The 24,050-nt window shown below is 40.1% G+C and overlaps 1 protein-coding gene across 3 annotated transcripts in view; it reads right to left on the bottom strand.

Annotated features, from left to right (window-relative positions):
* The window catches only part of CDC16 (cell division cycle 16), a 43,935-nt gene that overhangs the window by 4,753 nt on the left and 15,132 nt on the right, over positions 1–24,050 (bottom strand). Inside the window, exons 13-18 of one of the 3 annotated variants that reach the window (XM_042930950.1) lie at positions 16,343–16,495; positions 14,924–14,987; positions 12,322–12,383; positions 11,074–11,209; positions 9,265–9,355; positions 5,298–5,780 (exon numbers count right to left, since the gene is read on the bottom strand). In XM_042930950.1, coding sequence (XP_042786884.1) covers positions 5,521–5,780; positions 9,265–9,355; positions 11,074–11,209; positions 12,322–12,383; positions 14,924–14,987; positions 16,343–16,495 — 766 coding nt within the window. In that variant the 3' untranslated portion in view covers positions 5,298–5,520. Of the gene's footprint in view, positions 1–5,297; positions 5,781–9,264; positions 9,356–11,073; positions 11,210–12,321; positions 12,384–14,923; positions 14,988–16,342; positions 16,496–24,050 lie in introns of those variants that run through there. The other 2 variants (XM_042930966.1, XM_042930959.1) reach the window with 2 other exon arrangements.

The raw sequence follows: 24,050 nt of genomic DNA, 5'->3' as shown, positions 1-24,050 counted from the left end.
GGCTCAGTCAGTCAAGCATGACTCTTGATTTGGGCTCAGATCATGATCTCATGGTTCATGGGTTCGAGTCCTGTATCGGGCTCAATGCTGATGGTGTGGAGCCTGCTTGGGATTCTGTCTCACTCACTGCCTCTCCCCTGCTCGCTTGCTCGCTCTCTCTCTCTCTAAAATAAACACTTTTTTTTTTTTTTACAAATTTAAAAAAATCAATGTAAACTATCACATTAATATAATGAAGGAAAAAACCTTCAAGACGTTATATAAGTGAACCAGAGATGTGGCCCTTGTATATTGAAGCCTATGTTGTTTACTTCTTCACAGCAGACGGGGTTGGTTAGCTCAAGCCCAACAATGCCAAGTCCAATTTTTACACATATCATTGTTTTAAATATAGCTTAAACAAGCGTATCTTTAGCCATCTAGAGCCTGCCTGTTTTGCATACTGGGCAAATCTACACGCAGCATCTGCAACCTGTACATAAGACACACCCTGGGACTATGAAGGACCACACAGCCACTGCGCTTCAGTCTTCTCTAACCTCCTCTTCCTGCCACACTGCTACCACATCACCCCCAAAGAGCCGCTCAAATACACTTGCCCAAATAAAATATGCTACTGCCACCTTATGGTCATGTTTTTCCCTCAACAGCCCTGAAATCCTAGAACTCATTACCCCTCATCATCACATTCATCCACCTAAAAAAAAAAAAAAAAAAAAAAAAAAAGCATTTGACAAAATTTGCAACCTTTCTTGATGAAACAACTAAGCACTCAATAGAGTAGGAATAGAAGGGAACTCCTCCAAAACTGTGAAGGGCATCGATGAGAACCTACAATAGCATTACCCTTGATGGTGAAAGACTGAAGCCTTGGATCAAGCCTGTCCTACGATCAAGGACAGGACAAGGATGCCTGCTTCTCACGTCTATTCAATGTAATACTGGAGTTCGAGCCAGAGAAGTTATGCAAGTGGGAAGAAATAAATACAATCCAAATTCAAAAAAAGAAGTAAAACTATCTCTATTTGCAGATGACATGATCCTGTTATGTAGAAAGCTCTACATGTACACATACATACATGCATGCACAAACTGTTAAAGCTAATAAATACATTCAGGATACTAAGTCAACACACAAAAAACAGTTGTTTCTCTATACATTAGGAATGAACAATCAAAAAAAGGAAACTAAGAGAACAATTCCATTTATAATAGCATCCAAAAAAATAATAAAATACTTGGGAATAAATTTAACCAAAGAGGTAAAAGACTTGCACAATGAAAACTACAAGCACTGCTGGAAGAAATCAAGATGACACAATTAAATGGAAAAACAGTTTTTGTTTATGGATTAGATGATATAATATTAAGAAGACACACAAATTCAATGAAATCTCTCTGAAAATCCCAATGCCATCTTTTTTCAGAAATGGGGAAAAAAACACAAACATTTAAATTCATATGGTAATTCGAGGAAGCCACAACAGCCAAAACAATCTTGAAAAAGAAAAAGTTGGAGGATTCACACACCCTAATTTCAAAGCCTACTTATAAAGCTATAGTAATCAAAACAGTGTGGAACTAGCCTAAGGATACACATATGGACCAATGGAATAGAATCCAGAGCCCAGAAATAAACTCTCATCTTTGTCATCAATTAAGTTTTTTTTTTTTTAAGTTTATTTATTTTGAGAGAGAGAGCAAGCCGAAAGGAGAGAGAATCGCATGCAGGCTCAATGCTGTCAGCACAGAGCCTGACATGGGGCTCGAACTCACAAACCGTGAGATCAAGACCTGAGTCAAAACCAAGAGTTGGACATTTATTTAACCAACTGAGCCACCCAGATATGCCTACCATCATCTGATTTTTGACATGAATGCCAACACTATTCAATGGGGAAAAGACAGTCTCTTTAAGAAATGGTGCTGGGAAAACTGAATATCCACACACCAAAGAATGAAGTTGAACACAGCTTACAACATTTAGACAAATTAATTCAAAATGGATCAAAGACCTAAATTTATGGAAATCTTAGAAGAAAACTTTAGTGAAAATCTGCATAACCTTGGATTTGGCAATGGTTTTGTAAATATGACACCAAAAACACCATAAACAAAAGAAACCATAAATTGGACTTCATTCAATTAAAAATTTGTATATCAAAGGACACTATCAAGAGAGTGAAAAGACAACTCACAGAATGGGAGAAGATATGTGCAAATCACATATCTGACAAGGATTTAATATTCAAAACCAATACAGGACTCCTATAGCTCAACAACAAAAAGAAACAGCTCAATTTAAAAGTGGGCATAAGGGGGCACCTGGGTGGCTCAGTCAGTTAACCATCTGACTCTTGATTTCGGCTCAGATCATGATTCCACAATTTGACTTCAAGCCCCACATTGGGCTCTGTGCTGAGTGTGGATTCTGCTTTGGATTCTGTGTCTCTCTCTCTGCCCCTCCCCTGCTTGTGTTCTCTCTTTCTCAAAAATAAACTTACACACACACACACACAAGTGGCCATAAGATCTGAATAGACAGTTTTGCAAAACAGACATACAAATGGCCAGGAAATTCAGGATAAGATGCTCAATATCACTAGTTATTAGGGAAACACAAATGAAACAGCTACTTCCCACTGGAGTGGACTGTAACAACAAAAAATAAAAGTCCCGGTGAGGGTGCAGAGGAATTGGAACCTCATGCTCTGGGGGCGGGAATGTAAAATGGGCAGTTGCTGTAGAAAGTTGCCCAGTTCCTCAAAAAGTTAAGCACTGAATGGGGCCCCTGGGTGGCTCAGTCAGTTAAGCATCCGACTTCGGCTCAGGTCATGATCTCACAGTTTGTGAGTTTGAGCCCCACATCAGGCTCTGTGCTGACAGCTCAGAGCCTGGAGCTGCTTTGGATTCTGTGTCTCCTCTCTCTGCCCCTCCCCTGCTTGCACTCTGTTTCTCTCTCTCTCTCAAAAATAAATATTTAAAAAAATGTAAAAATAAAAAGCACTGGATTATCACATGAGCCAATTCCCCTCCTAGGCAAATACCCAAAGGAACAGAAAACAGGGACTCAGATGTTTACACACGCATGCTCACAGCATTATTCACAATAGCCAAGAGATGGAAATAACTCATATCCATCCATAAATCAATGTGATGTACATTATGGAATATTATTGAGCCATAAAAGGAATAAAGTTCTGGTAAAAGCTGCAACAGGAATGAACCTTAAAAATATGCTTGATAGGGGCATCTAGTAAGTATCCGACTTTGGCTCAAGTCATGATCTCAGGTTTTGTGAGTTCAAGCCCCACATCAGGTTCTCTGCTGTCAGCACACAGCCTGTTTTCAGATCCTCTGTCCCCTTTGCTCTCTGCCCCTCCCCAGCTTGTATGCTCTCTCTCAAAAATAAATACTTTTATTAAAAAAATATGCTAGGGGGGCGCCTGGGTGGCTCAATCGGTTAAGCGTCCGACTTCAGCTCAGGTCACGATCTCGTGGTCCGTGAGTTTGAGCCCCGCGTCAGGCTCTGGGCTGATGGCTCAGAGCCTGGAGCCTGCTTCCAATTCTGTGTCTCCCTCTCTCTCTGCCCCTCCCCCGTTCATGCTCTGTCTCTGTCTCAAAAATAAATAAACATTAAAAAAAATATGCTAGGTAAAGTCATACACGAAAGGACAAATATTGTGTGATTCCACTTACATGGTCTAGAATAAGCAAATTCAGACATAAAGTAGATTAGAGGTTACCAAAGGCTGGGGGGAGGACATGTGTGGAGTTCCTGCCCAAATGGGTACAAAACTTATTTGCAAGAATGAAAAAAACCTGGAAATAAGTACCACTGAAATGTACACTTGAAATTGGTTAAAATGGCTACCTACCCATATCTATACCCACACATGCACATAATTTCTTAGAGCACTAGGTTACAGAAAAATGGAAAAGAAAGCACAAGTTCCCACATGCTCCCCACCACACCTGTATCCGCACCTTGCACTGCGACATTTGTATCAATAGTGATGCATTATTAACTAAAGCCCATAGTTCATGTTATGTGTATTTTACCAGAACAAAGAATCACAACAAAAATGGATGGGGTTATATCACAGGGACACAGGAGCCAGGCTCAAGGAGGTCCCAATGGCCAAAGTTGAAATAATGAAGCCCTGGGGCGCCTGGGTGGCTTGGTCGGTTGAGCGTCTGACTTCGGCTCAGGTCATGATCTCGCAGTCCGTGAGTTCGGGCCCCGCGTCGGGCTCTGTGCTGACCGCTCAGAGCCTGGAGCCTGTTTCGGATTCTGTGTCTCCCTCTATCTCTGCCCCTCCCCTGTTCATGCTCTGTCTCTCTCTGTCTCAAAAATAAATAAACGTTAAAAAAAAATAAATAAATTAAAAAAAAAAAAAGAAATGAAGCCCTAATATAATATTGTGTAGGATTATAACTTAAAATACAAAGTATGTATACATATACATATGTATACATATTCATTTTTGATAATACTTAACTAATGGCTGAATAAATGGGAGAAGACACGAATTTTTGTTACAGAAGACTTCCAAATATGTGCAGATAGACCCCCCTCCAGATGGTGGAGCCCTTGGTCCTAAAAACAAACAAACAAACAAAAACAAAAACAACCTTGGTCCTATTGAGGATAGGCTGAACTTCATGATTTGCTTCTAAATCACACATTACAGGCAGGGAAAAACAGTAACTTTACAGTGGAAAAACTTGGTAGACATCATTGTAACCACGTGGTCAAGATTAACACCATCCGTGATAAGTCATGTTATATTATATACCCTCTGACATGTGATGAGAAAGATACTTCATTCCCATCTGTGTACTTTTTCCCCAAAACAAATAACCGTAGTCCAGTATGAGAAATACATCAAACTCCAACTGAGGGACATTCTACAAGACATCTGACCAGTCTTCCTCAAATCCCTGTAGGTCACAGAAGTCTGACACATGGTCACAGCCAAGGGGAGCCCAAGGAGATGTGACAGCTAAGTGCAGTGTGGCCCCTGGATAAGATGCAGGGCAGGAAGAGGACATTAATGGGAAAATGGTGAAATCCAAATAAAGCTCAGAGTTCCATTACTTGTAGCGTACCAATGTGCGCTTCTTTGTCATGACAAAGGTTTCACAGTCACATAAGATGAGAACAGGGAGAAACCGTCTGGGGGTCCTATGGGAGCTCTCTGTGCAGTCTCTGAAGCTTTTTCATAAGACTAAAATTATTCTGAAAATGAAAGTTTATTGAAAAAGGAAAAACAAAAGGAAAAACAGACATAATACACAATTTACCTCTTTATTCCTCTACCTATAATTGTTTTGTAGGGTCAGAAAACACCTGTTGCAAAGGTGTGCAGTCCAGTCTCTTTTGGCAGGCCCCCATTCCTAAATGTAGAGGTGCAGTCTGGATTCGTGTTAAGAAATGGGAAATTCTGAAGACAAGACAAGGGTGTGAGGAAACCCCAACCTCCCCCAAGGCAAAATGGAATGGAGATCTGTCTGCAATCAACTACTGTGGTCTGACATAGATGTCTCTAACATCATGTCACTTTCGTTCATTTCAATTTCAAAGGTTTCTTCCAAGGAAGGTCTGGGATCTGGAGTTTTCCTTGAGGTTTCCAGTGGTGCAAGCCCCGTTTCTTCTGCAGTTTGTTTTTCTACTTCAAATTCCCTGAAATCCCACGGAGGTGAAATAATGTTTTTTAGTGTCTTCATTGTATGCACATCAAAGTCATAACATTTTAATTTGTCTTTAATGTCTGCTCCTAAAAGGGAATACCACAAGGAGAATAAAATAAGAAACCCTGTCATTATCTATCATTTCCATCATCATGTATGTAGCACCACCTCCAACGTTTAGGGCCAATGGTACTTTTTTATTTCTTAATGTTTATTTTTATTTTTGAGGGAGGGAGGGAGGGAGGGAGGGAGAGAGAGAGAGAGAGAGAGAGAGAGAGAACACAAGCAGGGGAGGGGTACACACAAGGAGACAGAACCCAAAGCAGGTTCCAGGCTCTGAGCTGTCAGCACAGAGCCCAATGAGGGGCTGGAACCCACAAACTGCAAGACCATGACCTGAGCGGAAGCCATCGGATGCTCAACGGACTGAGCCACCCAGGCACCCCTAAGTCCAATGGTACTTTTACGAGCACAAGTACAGCTCAGAAGGAGAAATTCCAATCACTCTCCTCCTATTCTTTTTCTCGATTATCAAGGGCGGCTGCTGGGAGACTGACAAGCACATGTACTTCAAGCCCCATGTGGCAGCGGCACCATCCCTAAAGCCCCCACACACAAGGGAGCCACAGCAGGCACTTGCCCTTGCATGTTACAAACAAGAACAGCCCACTGGCATTCTGGCATCGGTGCAGTTGCACCCTTATGCACACAGAAACACAGTGAGGGGAAATACACTTTCCACACATCAAAATCTTATGAATGATGGAGAAGAGATTTCCAACAGATGTATTAGGTTCAATCATTTCTGACACAAAATAATTTTACACAGTTCAAACTAATAGCTTTCAGCAACAGGTGTTTTGACAGATAATAACAAGCCTTCTAAAAAGAAAAACAGTACAGCACAGTGATTAAATACTGTATTGCACATTTGAAAGGTGCTAAGACAGAAGATTTTAAAAGTTCTCATCAAAAGAAAAATAATTTCTAACTATGTATGGTGATGAATGTTAACTAGACTTACCGTGGTGATCATTTCACAATATGTACAAATCCTGAATTATGGTATACACCTGAAACTAATGTTACATGACAATTATACCTGAATAAAAAATATATATAAATAGTAAGTAATGACTAATACACTTGGAAATCTCTGTAAGACCATTATCTTCGTGAAGACAGGCAAAATGTCTGTCTCACTCAGTACCCTACCTCCAGACCTTCCTTAGCTTTGTAAGAATTTTGCATTTAAGCCTGTTGTAAGACCCTCCTCAAACAAAAGAGGAAACTGAGGCTCAGACTTGCCCAAAGCCACAGGGCTTGGTGGCAGAGTTGAGATACCAACTCAGGGTCTTTAGGGTGCCAGAGCTCAAGTTTTCTGTTTTAGCTTTACAAAAATGAGCCACAACATACACACCGTAAAAAGTGTGCAGAGCTGGGCAAGTTCTCACATACACATATACCCACATGACCACCACCAGACCACAAAGAAAACACCTTCAGTTCCCAGAAAACCACCTCACGCCCTTTCCAGTGAACACCTCCCCTTCCCAAACCAGAAGGAATCACCACTCTAATTTTTCTATCACCACTGATCAGTTTTGCTTATGATTAACTAATCTTCACATAAATGGAATTTATCAGTATATATTCTTTTTGTCAAAATCTGGGAGATTCACCTAGGTTACAGTGTGACTTCATCGTTGGTCCTTTTAACTGTGTAGTACTCTACCGCTTATGCTTGCCACAATTCACTTCCCCATTCTCCTACTCATGGACATCCAGTTATTTCTAGTTAGGTGTGGTTACAAACAGCTGCTGTGAACAACTCTGCATGTGAGCATTGGCTTACGGAGACTTTGATCCACTGGGCACACACCTGGGAGGAGAACTGCTATGGCTTAAGAGCAGCATGGTAGGTCAGCACCCTAACACCCCAATGAATCACACCCCACCCCTGATGACAATGCACTCGATCACATGACTTGTGCTGAACAGAATGTGACGGAAGTGATTCTAGGAAACTTCCAGCTTTCAAGAGGTCTTGAGGCGTTAGTTCTTGTTGTTAGAACCCTGAGACCTCCATGCTATGGAGAAGTCTGAAAGACCCATGAGAGGCCCAGCTGGGTTGGCTGAGGTCTCCATCTGTGCATAAGGCCATCTTAGCCCGTCAGCCCATCAAGTGACTGCTGACCACAGCTGCATTAGTGATGAGACCAGTAAATGAGCCACCAATCAACCTACAGAGCTGAGACAGGTAATACATCCTTGTCGGTTGGTGTAGCTTATTAGGCAGCAACAGATAACTGCTTTAACAGGTCTGTTTAACTTTAGCAGATACGTTGAACAGTTTTCCAAAGTGGTTCTACCTGCTATGAGCACCAACCACCAATAATATACAAGCATACCAGGTGTATACGTCATTACCAACACTAGGCACTAGCGGTGTTTTCACTTGTAGCCATTTTGCAGGTGTGCAATGACATCTTGTTATGGTTTTAATTTCATTTCCATAATATGCAACGACAGTACGCACATTCATTTGCTTTGGCGGACAGCCTCTTTGGTGAGGCTCCTGTTCAGGTATTTTGCCCATTCTGGACCCATTTTTGACTGAACTTTTTCTCACCAATTTATAGGATTTTTTGTATTCTAGACACAAGCTCTGACCAGTCTATAAATTGTAAGTTCTCTCAGTCTATGACATGCCTTTTCACTCTGATAACAGTGTTTTGATGAACAAAGTTCTTAATTTTACTGAAACCTACTTGAACACTGCTTTCCTCTCATGGTTTTGTGTCCTGTGAAAGAAATCTTTGCCTACCCCAAAGTCCAGACCTCGAGTTTAACTTCATTACACCCTCTTTACCTTACAATGTTTGTCACTAAATGAAGGCCCAAGGAGAGCAATTCTACCCAAATTTATCTTAACACTTGCTTATCATTACCAAAAAAAATACTTAAAAAATTACACAGCACTGTAATGTGTGAATGTAAGCCAACTTAACAGTCCACTGAAATGCAAAAATTAATGTTATTAATATGCAACAAACCTCATTATAAAGTATTAAGGCCAGAGTGTTTTCATTACTTATTAGAAATTAGAAACTATTGGAAATTAAAAGTCTCTAAGGTTTTTTCCCATTACGCAATTTAGATTGTTTTAACACTTTTTCTTTTTAAGATTTTATTTTTAAGTAATTTCTACACCCAACGTGGGGCTTGAACTCACAACCCCGCAATCAAGAGTCACACACTCTACTAATTGAGCCAGCCAGGTGCCTTGCAATTAATTAGATTGATTCTTGTATATCACAGCACTTTACACATACTCCATAATAGTATTTTGCATATACCAAGTACTCAATTATAAACTGAACACTTAATGAGCCATTAACTCCCACAGAATTGTTCCAACAAATAAATGGAGTTTCTTAATAATATAGTTAAATGGTTAGAAAGTTAAACTTAAAACCTTACATGAGATTTGAGAAACCTAAACAGAGATATACAACAATCTAAAGAATGGGATGCAATGTCAATCAGAGTAATTAATTATAATCTTACCAATGTAAGCTTCAGAATCACCAATGTACATCTCAATGCAATGACCAAGCATTGTAACAGAAAATGTATCATCCCGCCTAAGACCAAGGGCCTGCAGAAAAGATTCACCATGGTTATTACAAGAAAATGTATTTCCTTCTCTTTCATTTAAAAATATTCCTGCAGGACTCCATTCAAAACACTACAGGGAATCAGAGGTTGGGCGGAGGGGGGCCTACAAGAGTGGCCATGAGTTGATGTCTGTTGCAGTTGGGCGATGGGCACATGTAGGGTTATCACACCACTGTTTATGTTTGAAATCCCAGTCCTCCAAAAAGATTTTCAAAACTTTGTCTCCACATAGAGCCTTCTAAGTCTTCTGCATTAATTACATCACAGAAGAGAGGTAAATTATAGAATCTTCAAATACACACATTCGAAATATCACACAAACCAGAAAAGCTGCCCAGTCCACACTTCTGCCTAGCTCAGTATCCTAGTTATCATAATGGCATCTTCAGGACTTGATCTCATCTGAAAATCTCTAACCAACCCTATGCATTTTCTCAGATTTTATCTTTCTCTCCAAATACCATTATTTCATCAATTCTAAGACCCATTTTTTTTTTTTTTATTCTAACATTTCTGAACTTGGGACGCTTTAAACTACTGGTGGTTTCTTACTACTGCTGTCAGCTGGCCACAGCTCTGATGAGGGTGTTTTGCGTGGGTAGCCATGGTGATGTACAGACTAGATTTGAAACCACGTGAACACTCAAAAATACAGGAACTGAGACTGTTGCCTAAAATCCTTGCATTGACACCTTCTGGCAGCGTAAGATTTGCATAGTCAACGCCTTTGGGAAAAACCTTCAAGAGCAGGGTATACGTGCCAGCCCCAGGAAAACAGGGACACTGACCGCCTGGTACGAAAGTGATTTAAAAGAACCAAACTCTGAATGTAAAGAATAGAGCATCTTAAGTATTTATTTCACTTATATTTTCTTTTTTATGTAGATACTAGAGTCATCTCTGAAAAAAAACCTATGTCCTAATATGCCCAAAAAGAGTGCCCCAAAAGAGTGCTTTTTCTAAGTACCAAAAAACTGAGAGATTGGAAAGAATTGTGTAAAGTTTAAAGGTTTGTCTGTGTGTTGGGGGGCGGGGCACCCAACCTGATTACTGATGGTGTCTTAGGTCTAGTGAAGTATGACGTGAGATTCTTTCCTTGTGATGACACAGATGTTTTGTTCACCAACTAAAGTGATCCAAGGTGGGGCGCCTGGGTGGCTCAGTCGGTTAAGCAGCCGACTTCGGCTCAGGTCATGATCTCTCGGTCTGTGAGTTCGAGCCCCGTGTCAGGCTCTGTGCTGACAGCTCAGAACCTGGAGCCTGTTTCAGATTCTGTGTCTCCCTCTCTCTGACCCTGCCCTGTTCATGCTCTGTCTCTCCCTGTCTCAAAAATAAATAAAACGTTAAAAAAAAAAAATTAAAAAAAAAAAAAAAAAGTGATCCAAGGACTTTAGGACTTTAACTATAAGTCCTAAACAGAGAGACCAGAATTTCTTTTCTCCTGCCCAGATGTGATGCCCAGCTCAGATGAGGCCCACAAACCTCATGCACACATGTATGTCTGACTGCACACTTAGGACCTAAGTCTCACATTTGTCTCTAATTTGATGAGTATCACACACACACACATGCTTTTCTCTGGAAAGGAAAGAAGAAACCACAAAGTCGTCTGAAGAATTTTAAAATGGTAAATACAATGTTGGCTAGAAAAGATCTTCTCAAAAAAAAAAAAAAGTGGTAAATGTTAACTAGACATACTGTGTGGAAATAGTCAACAGCATTTTCAAAGTTGCCCATCAGACTATGGATATACCCTATGGCAGAATAGGTAGACGCGTTCTGAGGAATTAACACCAGTGCCTGACGGTGATAATCCAAGGCCTCGGCATACTTTCTGTGAGGGAAGAAAAGACAGGGAGTTGAGAGCAGAAAGAACGGGAAGAAAGAGAAAACAATTAGTGGGTACAGTGAAAGTACTGAATTTCTAGATCTAAGATGAGTATTCATCTATGTGCCAACATCAAAAACAATCTGGTACATCACCGTAACCATCCAGAATGGTTATACCACCTTCGTGTACCTTGACGCCTTCCTAAATGGATCTTCCTGCCCTTCTCACCCAGCCAGCTGAAGGTGCTCTCACAGGGACACAGGTGGGAGACATGAGCCAGAACATAACCTCTGGCCCTGGGTCCTGTGCCCCACCACACTGCAAGGTCTCTTTTGGGGCCAGACAAACCTCCCACACTGGGGGTGGTTAAAAGCAACCAAAGGTTTTTGCTTTAAGGTCCAAAGAAGTCACTTGAACAGCATTTTCCTAAGTTCTCTGGAATTCCTGCCCTGTAAAATCTTTCGTGAGAAGGTTCAATAAGGTTTGGGAAATGCTGCAGCTCATAATGAATACTCAAGACACCAACATATCCTGAAATAGAAAAACCTCTTAAATTTTGAGTAACCTAGAGTTTCCCAAACATACTGAACCAAAGAATCTATTTTTGCAATGCTGTTTATCACATCATAAAACTGGTACCTAGAGAAAAACAGTAAGTTAGAATATGGATATGGTTTTAAATAAACCCTACTGTCCTAATTCTTCCAAATTAATTTTGAATACCAATTTTTTTATCTAAGAAAATGAAATTTATTAGAGAATTGTAATTCTCTATATTTCTAAAATAAAATTATACTACCAGGGATAATAAAAAAAGAGATAATAAAACTCACTAGAGATAATTATTTTGATGCTTGCTGTGTCTGAGAAGCAAAGTACAAAGCTGGAGGACCTCAAAATAAAAATATGGGAAAAGAAGGGTGCCTGGCTGGCTCAGTTGGTAGAGCATACGACTCCTAATCTAGGGGTTATGAGTTCAAGCCCCATGTTAGGTGTAGAGATTACTTAAAAATAAAAATCTTAAAAAACAAAACAAAACATGGAGAAAGGCTACACAAAATTAAGTAAACGTTTAATCGCAAAGAATGTTTCTTCAATGGTCCTAGTTCACTTACTTAAGCTTCCTGCAGACATGCCCCAAGTTGTTCAACAAAGGCTCCCATTTGTCAACCGTCACCTGAAACACAGCAACACCAAACCCATGACTCATGTGCCACTTTCCAGTCACGCCCATTCAACCACACCACTGCACACAGCGAAGCAGGCCGCCCTCTCTGGCGGTGCCTGCACAGCACAAAGCAGAGTATTTGTGGATTCTCCATCTTTCTTTCCTATTAGAAGAGACTTCCTGAGGATGCTGTTATTTTATTACCACAACACTGTTAATGAGCCCATCTGTGCTGGCATTCAAATTCTGTATCTTGAGCCCAGAGCTTTCCATCTGCCTACTAAACATTCCCACTTGGAAACCTCATAAGCACTGCAAATCCAGCATGCCACCCGTCCATCTCTTACCCTCTCTCCTGCCCTCCCAGCTCCCCAACCTCACACCCTTCTAAGTGCCTGCCTCTCATGCCCGGCACCCATGTCAACCCTAACCCCTAGCAACTACCGAAGGCTTATTCATCAGCTGCCCCAGCATAACGCCAACCTCCATGTAACAAGTCTTGTCTGGGCCCAACCACCTCAAGATAAGGTACAAGGCCCTTGACGATCCACACTCAGCCCTCCTGACCCATTTCTTGACATTCTCGATTAGCTCCAACTTTGCACATACCATTCTCTATACCTAATACACTCTTTTCCTCACTTCTGCTTGGCAAAACATATCTGCTCATGTTTTAGGACTGAAATGTCACAACTGTATCCACGAGGTTTTCTTGGCCCATCCTCAAATTCCGGTTAACTGCTCCCTTGCGTGAGTTTCTTTATTTCCTCAATCATGGCCTTTTTTGTGCACTGTATCATTACCGCCAATTTACTTATCTGCAATCCCCAACAGGTCTAAGGCCAGGAGCTATCACGTCAGTTTCCTACTTCCTCCCAACACCTAGCTCAGAGCTTAGGACACAGTCAACACACATCAGTCAGTCTGAGCTAACCAGGCAACAGATCTGAGCCATAGTCTCCAGCTCCCATGAGCCTGGCTCCAGGAGGTGTGGCCTATGAGAATGAAAACAAACCCTTCATGGTTCTTAGGCACATTGCTTCCCTTTGGCTGTTTGGACATTTGCTGTAGTTTACAACTGAAGGCAAACATTATTTCCCCCTTTTCACATAACTTTCAGTAGCATTGGGCATTTGTACTTAAAGCCATTACTGTAAATTTCTGCAAGGCTCCACAGTGCCCTCCGATCATCAACGAATATAGTTTTAACTCTAAGTGTAGTTTGTGACAGTGCATCCTAAACTTCTCTGAGCATGAGAATCTTGGATCTTGCTAGAACTGCAGACGTGACACAGTAGACCTGGGACCCTACACTTCTAGTGATCTTCCAGGTGATGCTGATGCAGCTGGTCCCATTAGAGCAGCAAGGCCCTAAGGTATCCTACTATGAAAACTAGCAAGGTGGTATGTGGCCATCCCATATAACAAAAACACATTTATTATCCAGACCACCCAAGACTGAGCTATTCAAGACCCTGTTTTATAGGGGTGCCTGGGTGGCTCAGTTGGTTAGGCATCCAACTTCGGCTGGTCATGGTTCGTAGGTTCGAGCCACACACCAGGTTCTCTGCTGTCAGCGCAGAGCCTGCTTTGGATCCTGTCTCCCTCTCTTTGCCCCTCCCCAGCTCGCTCTGTCTCTCAAAAATAAATAAACATTAAAAAAAAAAAAAAAAAGAACCTGTTTTATATAAAAGATGTGCCAACACACAGAAATACAGTGTTTTTAAGTTCATATGTATGACAAATAAGAGACTTGGCAGGGACCCCAAGGGAGCTGTGTCTGTGTCAGTGAAGGGAACGAGCACCAAGGAAGATGTGGGTTATAAGCAAGGCGGCCCAAATAGGAACAGAGTAAAAATGGGAAGTGACAATCAGAATGGCACAAAACAAAATAGATGTGAATAAAAAGAATCAAGAACTAGAAGAGTAGCAATATGCAAATCCCTTACCTACAGAAGTTGACAGTATCTAAAATTAATATTATTTTACAAAAATACCCACATATACACATCCAAGCTAGCAGAAGGTTAATTCATGAGCACACGTCTTTCATATGGTAGAACCTAGCAAAATGTTTCAAACCTTGAGAGGTCTAAATATGTAGTAACTACAAGGTCAGGAAGAGCCATGATAGGTCTGAATAAAATGATACCTGGCCTTATTCCTACAGAGGTGGGTGCTGTATACTTACCCATTAATTCAAGAGGAGCCTCTTCAGTTCTAGAGGACATCTTATGTTAGATGCTACAGTGCCCACTAGTATCCACTAACTGTCACATATTCCCCATATCAAAAAATCATCAAATATATTCTGATTACTCCCACATATCAAAGCCTCCTAGGAAGCAAACAGTTGACATCTACCTTCTCAGTTAGAAACAAACTCATTTTACACCATGCAGCAAAATAAATGCCTGAAATTCAAACATTAACAAGACATTTGCCATGATAAATATTAGCCCTTTATCTCCCAGGCAAGACTTTGTCCATATTATTGTTCTCATTCAACAGTAAACACACACAAGAGTTACAGATGTTACATAAGATACCTCATTCCCAATTGCTTTAATTTTTTCCAATGCATCAAGAAACCACTTTTCAGCTGTTTTCCATCTAAAATAGAGGGGAAAAGGTTGCAGGTTATTCAAAATTAGCAAATATAAACATTTTAAGAAAAAACGAGATAAGCTTCTGTAAATAGTTTATTAAAATTCAACTTTAAAGGTGAAATTAATGAATTTTATGGCATTAACATTATAGGAGTTCAAGATTTTAGGATATGGTTAATTATCACTATTCCTGGTAATCACATTCTATAAAGTCAATGTGAACACTGCCTTAGCAAATACTGAACTACTGCTCCTGGCAAAAGTACAGGCTCAGGTTCCTATAAACCTCTGGTCAACCATTCAACATATAACCTGTTTTTTTTTTTTTTTTTTTCAACATATAACCTGTTTTATATGTGTTTCTGTTGATCGATACCTTATGTAACATACAAACTGATTTACTGACACTGAACTCATAGCCAGCAACACAGCTCATCTAACACAGGCTCATCACAACCTTCTTGTGTTTAGGGTCACTAACAGCACATCAGCACCAGGCTTGGGGATCATTTCAAACAGTGAAATCATCAACAAAAAACACAAAAATGCGAAAAATGTGGCACTGAAAAAAAACCCACAAACTCATTTACAGTATGAGAGCAGAAACAGGAAGGCAGAATGTCACTTATGACCTTGGCTGGGAACGTGCACGTAAGTATGAAAGTACTCCAGGAACGGGCCCTGGGCTACAAACCAACAGGCTGTATATTACATCATTTTACAACAGCTCCAAACTTGCTTTTGTAAACACTAGATAATCCAATTCTTAGAATACACACACATGCCATAAAAAACACAGTAGTACTAATTTGTTGTTTTTAAATTTATGTATAATTTAGTGCAAAGCACTACAGACATTTTTCTCTTTAGAGCATGATACTGAATTATTCTACAAATATCCAAGGTTACACTAATGCCTCAAATGACCAGGAATCTGGGCCATTCTAATTAGTTTAATTTTTGGATTAACTTCATTTCTGTTTCACAGCTGTGGGCAATCTCCCTTCAGTGTATGACTCCAACTGCTAACCAACAAGGAGATGACTGACTGAGGGTTCTGCAAGGCCTCCAGGCACCCTACAGGGTGTGGTTACTGGACAGTCAGCAATAACTGTCCAGTCTTGGAATGGAGTCTGCAGGAGCCCACCTCCCAGGGGACCAAAACCCCAGTACAGTATTTTTAAAGAATTCCACAATAACACTTTCTATTTTTTTTTCTAATGTCTGCCTCCTTCTCTTCAAATAATACACATTTAAAAACAAAAATCTATTGAAGAGTCCCTAATCACTTAAACTCTAGTGACTGGTTTTATTTCATTTACAGAAAGAAAACAGGGTTTTGGGCCTTTCAAGACTTACTCGCCATTCTGAAATGCAACTACGCCAACCTCGTGCATAACAAAAGGGTCTTCTGGTGCAATGCTTAGCGCTTGGCCAAAGAATCTTTCAGCCAACTTTGAGTTATTGGTCAATCCATATTCTAATCCGATGTAGAGCATTGGCAAATGACACCTAAAAATATTGGAGAATTTCACATATGCAACACCTAAAACTTTATAATTCAGCAGAAATTAATTTACCAACTTCAAATCCTGTATGCAAAATAACTTAAACATAGCCCAAAATAATGTGTTTACTTTTTTTCCTAACACTTCATTTACTAATACGTAATAAATGTCTAATAGGTTTTCAGACCTGTTAGAATCTATCACTTTCAGACCACTTCTAGAATCTATCAGCAAGCTACTTACTTATCTTTATTTTTCATCATTCTACAGTAAAAACAAAAAAAACCAAAACTCTCCTAAGCAGAAGGGCAGGTCTGTGCTTCCTGTTTTCTTCTACGATGCTAATGTCATACCTTTGGCCTTGACCGTCTTCCCCCTCCTCTACTATTTATCCTTTGTGACATGTTCAAGTGACCCTTCCCTTTAGGAAATGCTTCGGACTTTCTAACCTAAATGGATCTCCCTTGTGTCCATTCCTATTATCTCAATTACTATCAGTTCTATCCCCAAGGGTTTCAAAAGTATGTCATGTATACCCCATTTTCACATCCTCTGAAACAGTTGTAGGTACAGAGCAAGTACTAACCACTTCTTAACTGAATCTCTTGCCAGACCAGTAATTACATTAAAACAAACAGAATAAAATAATATTTTTTTGAAGATGAATCTAAGAAAGTCTATAAATACTAACCAACAGGTTGGTAGGTGCTTTGGTTTTAATCAAGAATCAGCTCAGGTGAATCACCTACAGATAGGTTCATGAAGGACGCTTTAAAAGGATTTACCTGGAGGAAGTACTTCCAAAATGGCCAAGTAAACACCTCCAAAACTCGACACCAGAAAAAGCAGTATCAACACTGCCTAATTGTCAAAATAAATTTTTCAGAACTTCAGAAGCTAACTATCTAAACAACAATCTGAGGGTTGTTTACTACACAAAGACAGGTGAAACATGCCAATACCCAGGAAACGATTGGCAATCCAGGGGAGTGGGTAGAAAGCAGGCAATAGAAACTGTCCTGACAAACACCAGATGTTGGATGTACTAGACAAACATTTTATTATTATTTTTAGACAAACACTTTAAATAAGCTATTTTAAATATGAAAATAGAGGGGTGCCTGAGTGGCTTAGTTAGTTACGCATCTGACTCTTGATTTTGGCTCAGGTCATATATCTCACGGTTTGTGAGATTGGGTCCCACATCAGGCTCTGTGCTGACAGCCAGATCCTGCTTGCGGTTCTCTCTCCCTCTCTCTGCCTCTCTCTCACTCACGTGTGTGAGTGCACACACTCTCTCTTTCTTCTTTCTCAAAATAAACAAACATTTAAAAAACTATATGAAAACAAAAATATAAAATCTCAAGTTGAAACATAAAATAACGAAAAGGGTTGTTCAGTAGAAGGGTTCAACAGCAGTTTGAAAAGGCAGAAGAATCAGTGAACCTGGAGTTAGGTCAACTGACATTACCCAGTCTAAGGAACATAAAGATAAAAGAATAAGGAAAAATGAACAAAGCTTCAGAGACCTGTGGGATGCTATCAGGCAAACCGAAATATACACGATGACAACACCAGAAGGCAAAGGGAAACAGCAAGTGGCAGAAAGAATATTAGATACTAAAGAATATTTGGGCCCAAAACACCTCAAATTAAAAAAACAAACAAAAAACTCCAAGCAGGATACTCAGAGATCCACACTTAGACATATTATAGTCATAGTCAGACTACTGACTTTAATTTGTAACATTTATTTATTTTTTGAGAGAGACAGAGCATGAGTGGGGGAGGGGCAGAGAGTGAGAGGTAGATAGAGAATCCAAAGCAGCTCCAGGCTCCGAGCCATTAGAACAGAGCCTGATGTGGGTCTTGAACTCACGAACCGCAAGACCATAACCTGAGACGAAGTTGGACACTCAACCGACTGAGCGCCCCAGGCACTCCCAGACTACTGACTTTAAAGCAGTAAGAAACTACAACCAGTGACGTACAAGAGATTCCCAATAAGATTAACACCTGGCTTTCCTGGACACCAGGAAAGGCGGAGGGAGGACATTCAAGGTGCTGAAAGAAACAGAGCACCAACCAAGAATTTCATACCCAATAAAACTACCCTTGAAAATGAGGGTGAAATTAAACATTTCTCAGAAAACAAAAAACTGAGAAATATTGTTGCAGACAAGAGACACTGAAGGGTGTCCCTCACGCTGAAATGAAAGGAGACTATACAGTAACTCAAATCCCACATTTTAAAAAAAGGAATTTAGAAGACTTCAGTCCGACTTCGGCTCAGGTCATGGTCTACCGGTTTGTGGGTTTGAGCCCATGTCTGGCTCTGTGCTGACAGCTCAGAGCCTAGAGCTGCTTCGGATTCTGTGTCCCCCTCTCTCTCTGCCCTTCCGTGACTCACTCGCGCTCTCTCTCTCTCAAAAATAAACATTAAAAGAAAAATTTTTTTAATCTTTCAATACTCACTCTAAACGTCAATAGACTCAATGCTCCAATCAAAAGACATAGGATAACAGAATGGGTAAGAAAACAAGATCCATCTATATGCTGCTTACAAGAGACCCACTTTAGACGCAAAGACACCTTCAGATTGAAAGTAAGGGGGTGGAGAACCATCTATCATGCTAATTGTCAACAAAAGAAAGCCAGAGTAGCCACACTTATATCACACAATCTAGACTTTAAAATAAAGACTGTATCAAGAGATGCAGAAAGGCATTCTATCATAATCAAGGGGTCTATCCACCAAGAAGACCTAACAATTGTAAACATTTATGCTCTAAATGTGAAACCCCCCAAATATATAAATCAACTAATCACAAACATAAACTCATCAATAGTAATACCATAATAGGAGGGGACTTCAACACCCACTTACAGCAATGGACAGATCATCTAATCAGAAAATCAACAAGGAAACAATGGCTTTGAATGACACACTGGACCAGATGGACTTAACAGATATATTCAGAACACTTCATCCTAAAGCAGCAGAATTTATATTCTTCTCCAGTGCACATGGAACGTTCTCCAGGATAGACCATATACTGGGACACAAATCAGCCTTAAGTAAGTACAAAAAGATTGAGATCATACCGTGCATATTTTCAGACCATAACGCTATGAAAGTTGAAATCAACCACAAGAAAAAATTTGGAAAGGTAACAAATACTTGAAGACTGAAGAACATCCTACTAAAGAATGAATGGGCTAACCAAGCAGTTAAAGAGAAAATTAAAAAGTATATGGAAGTCAATGAAAATCATAACACCACAACCCAAAACCTCTGGGACGCAGCAAAGGCAGTCATAAGAGGAAAGCATACAGCAATCCAAGCCTTCCTAAAGAAGGAAGAAAGATCTCAGATACACAACCTAACCTTACGCCTTAAGGAGCTGGAAAAAGAACAGCAAATAAAACCCAAAACCAGCAGAAGACAGGAAATAATAGATTAGAGCAGAAATTAATGCTATTGAAACCAAAAAAACAGTAGAACAGATCAATGAAACCAGAAGCTGGTTCTTTGAAAGAATTAACAAAATTGATAAACCACTAGCCACTTTGATCCAGAAGAAAAAGGAAAGGACCCAAATAAATAAAATCAAGAATGAAAGAGGAGAGATCACAACCAACAAACAGAAATAAAAACAATAATAAGAGACTATTAGGAGCAACTATATGCCAATAAAATGGGTAATCTGGAAGAAATGGACAAATTCCTAGAAACATATACACTACCAAAACTGAAAAAGGAAGAAATAGAAAATTTGAACAGACCCACAACCAGTAAAGAAATCGAATTAGTAACCAAAAATCTCCTCCCAAAAACCCAAGAGTCCAGGGCCAGATGGCTTTCCAGGAGAATTCTACCAAACATTTAAGGAAGAGTTAACACCTATTCTCTTGAAGCTGTTCCAAAAAATAGAAATGGAAGGAAAACTTCCAAACTCTTTCTATGAAACCAGCATTACCTTGATTCCAAAACCAGACAGAGACCTGACTGAAAAGGAGAACTATAGACCAATTTCTCTGACGAACATGGATGCAAAAATCCTCAACAAGATATTAGGCAACTGGCTCCAGCAATACATTAAAAAAATATTCACCATGACCAAGTGGGATTTATACCTGGGATGCAGGGCTGGTTCAATATCCGCAGAACAATTAATGTGATTCATCCCATCAATAAAAGAAAGGACAAGAACCATATGATCCTCTCAATAGATGCAGAGAAAGCATTTGACAAAATACAGCATCCTTTCTTGATAAAAACCCTCAAGAAAGTAGGGATAGAAGGATCATACCTCGAGATCATAAAAGCCATATATGAACGACACAACGCTAAGATCATCCTCAATGGGGAAAAACTGAGAGCTTTCCCCCTAAGGTCAGGAACACAACAGGGATGTCCACTCTCTCCACTGTTATTCAACATAGTATTGGAAGTCTTAGCCTCTGCAATCAGACAACACAAAGAAATAAAAGGCATCCAAATTGGCCAGGAGGAGGTCAAACTTTCACTCTTCGCAGATGACATGATACTCTACATGGAAAACCCAAATGATTCCACCAAAAAACTGCTAGAATTGATTCATGAATTCAGCAAGTGGCAGGATCTAAAATCAATGCACAGAAATCGGTTGCATTCCTACACACCCACAATGAAGCAACAGAAAGAGAAATCAAGTAATCGATCCCATTTACAATTGTATCAAAAACCATAAAATATCTAGGAATAAATCCAACCAAAGAGGTGAAAAATCTATACACTGAAAACTATAGAAGCTTATGAAAGAAGTTGAAGAAGACACAAAAAAATGGAAAAAGACTCCTCCTGGATAGGAAGAACAAATATTGTTAAAATGTCGATAATCCCCAAAGCAATCTACATGTTCAGTGCAATCCCTATCCAAATAACACCAGCATTCTTCACAGAGCTAGAACAAACAATCCTAACATTTGTATGGAACCAAAAAAGACTCTGAATAGCCAAAGCAATCTTGAAAACCAAAGCAAGGGGCATCACAATCCCAGACCTCAAGCTGTATTACAAAGCTGTCATTATGAAGACAGTACAGTACTGACACAAAAACAGACACTCAGATAAGTGGAACAGAATAGAGAACCCAGAAATGGACCCACAAACGTATGGCCAACTAATCTTTGACAAAGCAGGAAAAAGTATCCAATGGAATAAAGACAGTCTCTTGAGCCAGTGGTGCTGGGAAAACTGGACAGCAACATGCAGAAAAATGAGCCTGGACCACTTTCTTACACCAGACACAAAAATAAACTCAAAATGGATGAAAGTCCTAAACGTGAGACAGAAAACCATCAAAATCCTCGAGGAGAAAGCAGGCAAAAACCTCTCTGACCTCAGCCATAGCAACTTCTTACTCAACACGTCTCCAGAGGCAAGGGCAAAGCAAAAATGACTTATTGGGACCTCATCAAAATAAAAAGCTTCTGCACAATGAAGGAAACAATCAGCAAAACTAAAAGGGAACCACCAGACTGGGAGAAGATATTTGCAAACGACGTATCACATAATGGGTTAGTACCCAAAATCCATAAAGAAGTCATCAAACTCAACACCCAAATAACAAATAATCCAGTAAAGAAACGGGTAGAAGACATGAATAGACACTTCTCCAAAGAAGACATCCAGATGGCCAACCAACACATGAAAAAATGCTCAACATCACTCATCATCAAGGAAATACAAATCAAAACCACACCTGTCAGAATATTCGGCTTACATTAACAACTCAGGCAACAACAGATGTTGGCGAGGATGTGGAGACAGAGGATCTCTTTTGCAGTGCTGGTGGGAATGCAAACTGGTGCTGCCACTCTGGAAAACAGTATGCAGGTTCCTCAAAAAATTAAAAATAGAACTACCCTACAACCCAGCAATTGCACTACTAGGTATTTATCCAAGGGATTCAGGTATGCTGTTTCGAAGGGACACATGCACCCCAATATCTGTAGCAGCACTATCAACAATAGCCAAAGTATGGAAAGAGCTCAAATGTCCATCGATGGATGAATGGATAAAGAAGTGGTTTCCATATACAGTGGAGTATTACTCAGCAATCAAAAAGAATGAAATCTTGCCATTTGCAACTACGTGGATGGAACTAGAGGGTATTATGCTAAATGAAATTAGTCAGTCAGAGAAAGACAAATATCATATGACTTCACTCATATGAGACTTTAAGGCAAAGAACAGATGAACACAAGAGAAGGGAAACAAAAATAATATAAAAACAGGGAGGGGGACAAAACAGAAGAGACTCTTAAATATGGAGAACAAACAGAGGGTACTGGAGGGGTTGTGGGAGGGGGGATGGGCTAAATGGGTAAGGGGCATTAAGGAATCTACTCCTGAAACCACTGTTGCACTATATGCTAGCTAACTCGGATGTAAATTAAAAAAAAAAATTTTTTTTAAGTAATTTAATAAAAGTTACCACCTAGGTAAACACAAGACAGTACAAATATATTTTGTTTGCAATTCTTCTACCTGATTTAACAGATAACTGAGTAATAGAACAATCATAAATTTGTGTTGGGGGCTTACGATGTGTAACATGTAATCTGTGTGATAAGAGCACAAAGGAGGCAGAAAGAAACAGAACTGCAGAAGAGTAAAATTTTATACAACTGGAATTAAGTTGCAGTGGTAAAGTAAGAAATGTATTTGGTCTTCCCCTTGGTTCTTGATACGGAGCACCTAAAAACCCTTGCAATTTCCTTAGTGATAGGAGTCTCTTTGGTATTCACAGTGACCCCTTTTGATCACACCTGAGTTTATACTAATGAAGGTGACTCAGGGTAGGGCCCCAAAACAGCCTTGTAAGGGGCTGGTCACCAGGAAGACCAAGTGATAAGAGGGTGGGAACAAAAGTTCCAACTGACTTCCCATGAAGGGAAGGGCCGGAAATTGAGCTCCATAAAAACTTGCGAACAAAGAGACTGAGTATCTGGGCTGGTGAACACAGTGCAGTGCCGGGAGAGTGGCTTGCCTGCAGAGGGTGTGGATACCTTCTGTCTGGCTATTCTGGAGTATACCCTTTATAACAAGCCAGAAGAATTAAGTAAAATGCCTTCCTGAGTTCTGTGGGTCATTCTGCAAATCACCAAATCTCAGGAGAGGGTCATGGGAACCCCCCGATTTCTAGCCAGTCAGAAGTGAAAGTGGTCTGGGACTTACCACTGGCGTCTGAAGTGGGGAGCAGCAGTCTTATGGGACTGAGTGCTTAACCTGTGAAGGGTCTGTACTAAATCCGGGTAGTGTCAGAACTGAACTGACCAGTCAGAACTGGACCCAGCTAGTGTCCAGATAATCAGAGAATTGGTTGTTGGTGCTGGAAAGCACCCTACAAACTAGATTCTTTTAAGATGTTAACTGTAATCCCCAAGATAACCACTAAAAACCCAAACCAAAACAAAAGGCTCAAAAAATATAGTATAAGGAAAAACCAAGGAATTAAAATGGTATATTACAAAATATCTAACAAAAAAGGCAGTAACAAGGAAGAACAAAA

The sequence above is a fragment of the Panthera leo genome, chromosome A1 (genome assembly GCF_018350215.1).
Source record: "Panthera leo isolate Ple1 chromosome A1, P.leo_Ple1_pat1.1, whole genome shotgun sequence".
Classification (NCBI taxonomy): domain Eukaryota; kingdom Metazoa; phylum Chordata; class Mammalia; order Carnivora; family Felidae; genus Panthera; species Panthera leo.
This window is presented reverse-complemented; position numbering and strand designations above follow the sequence as displayed.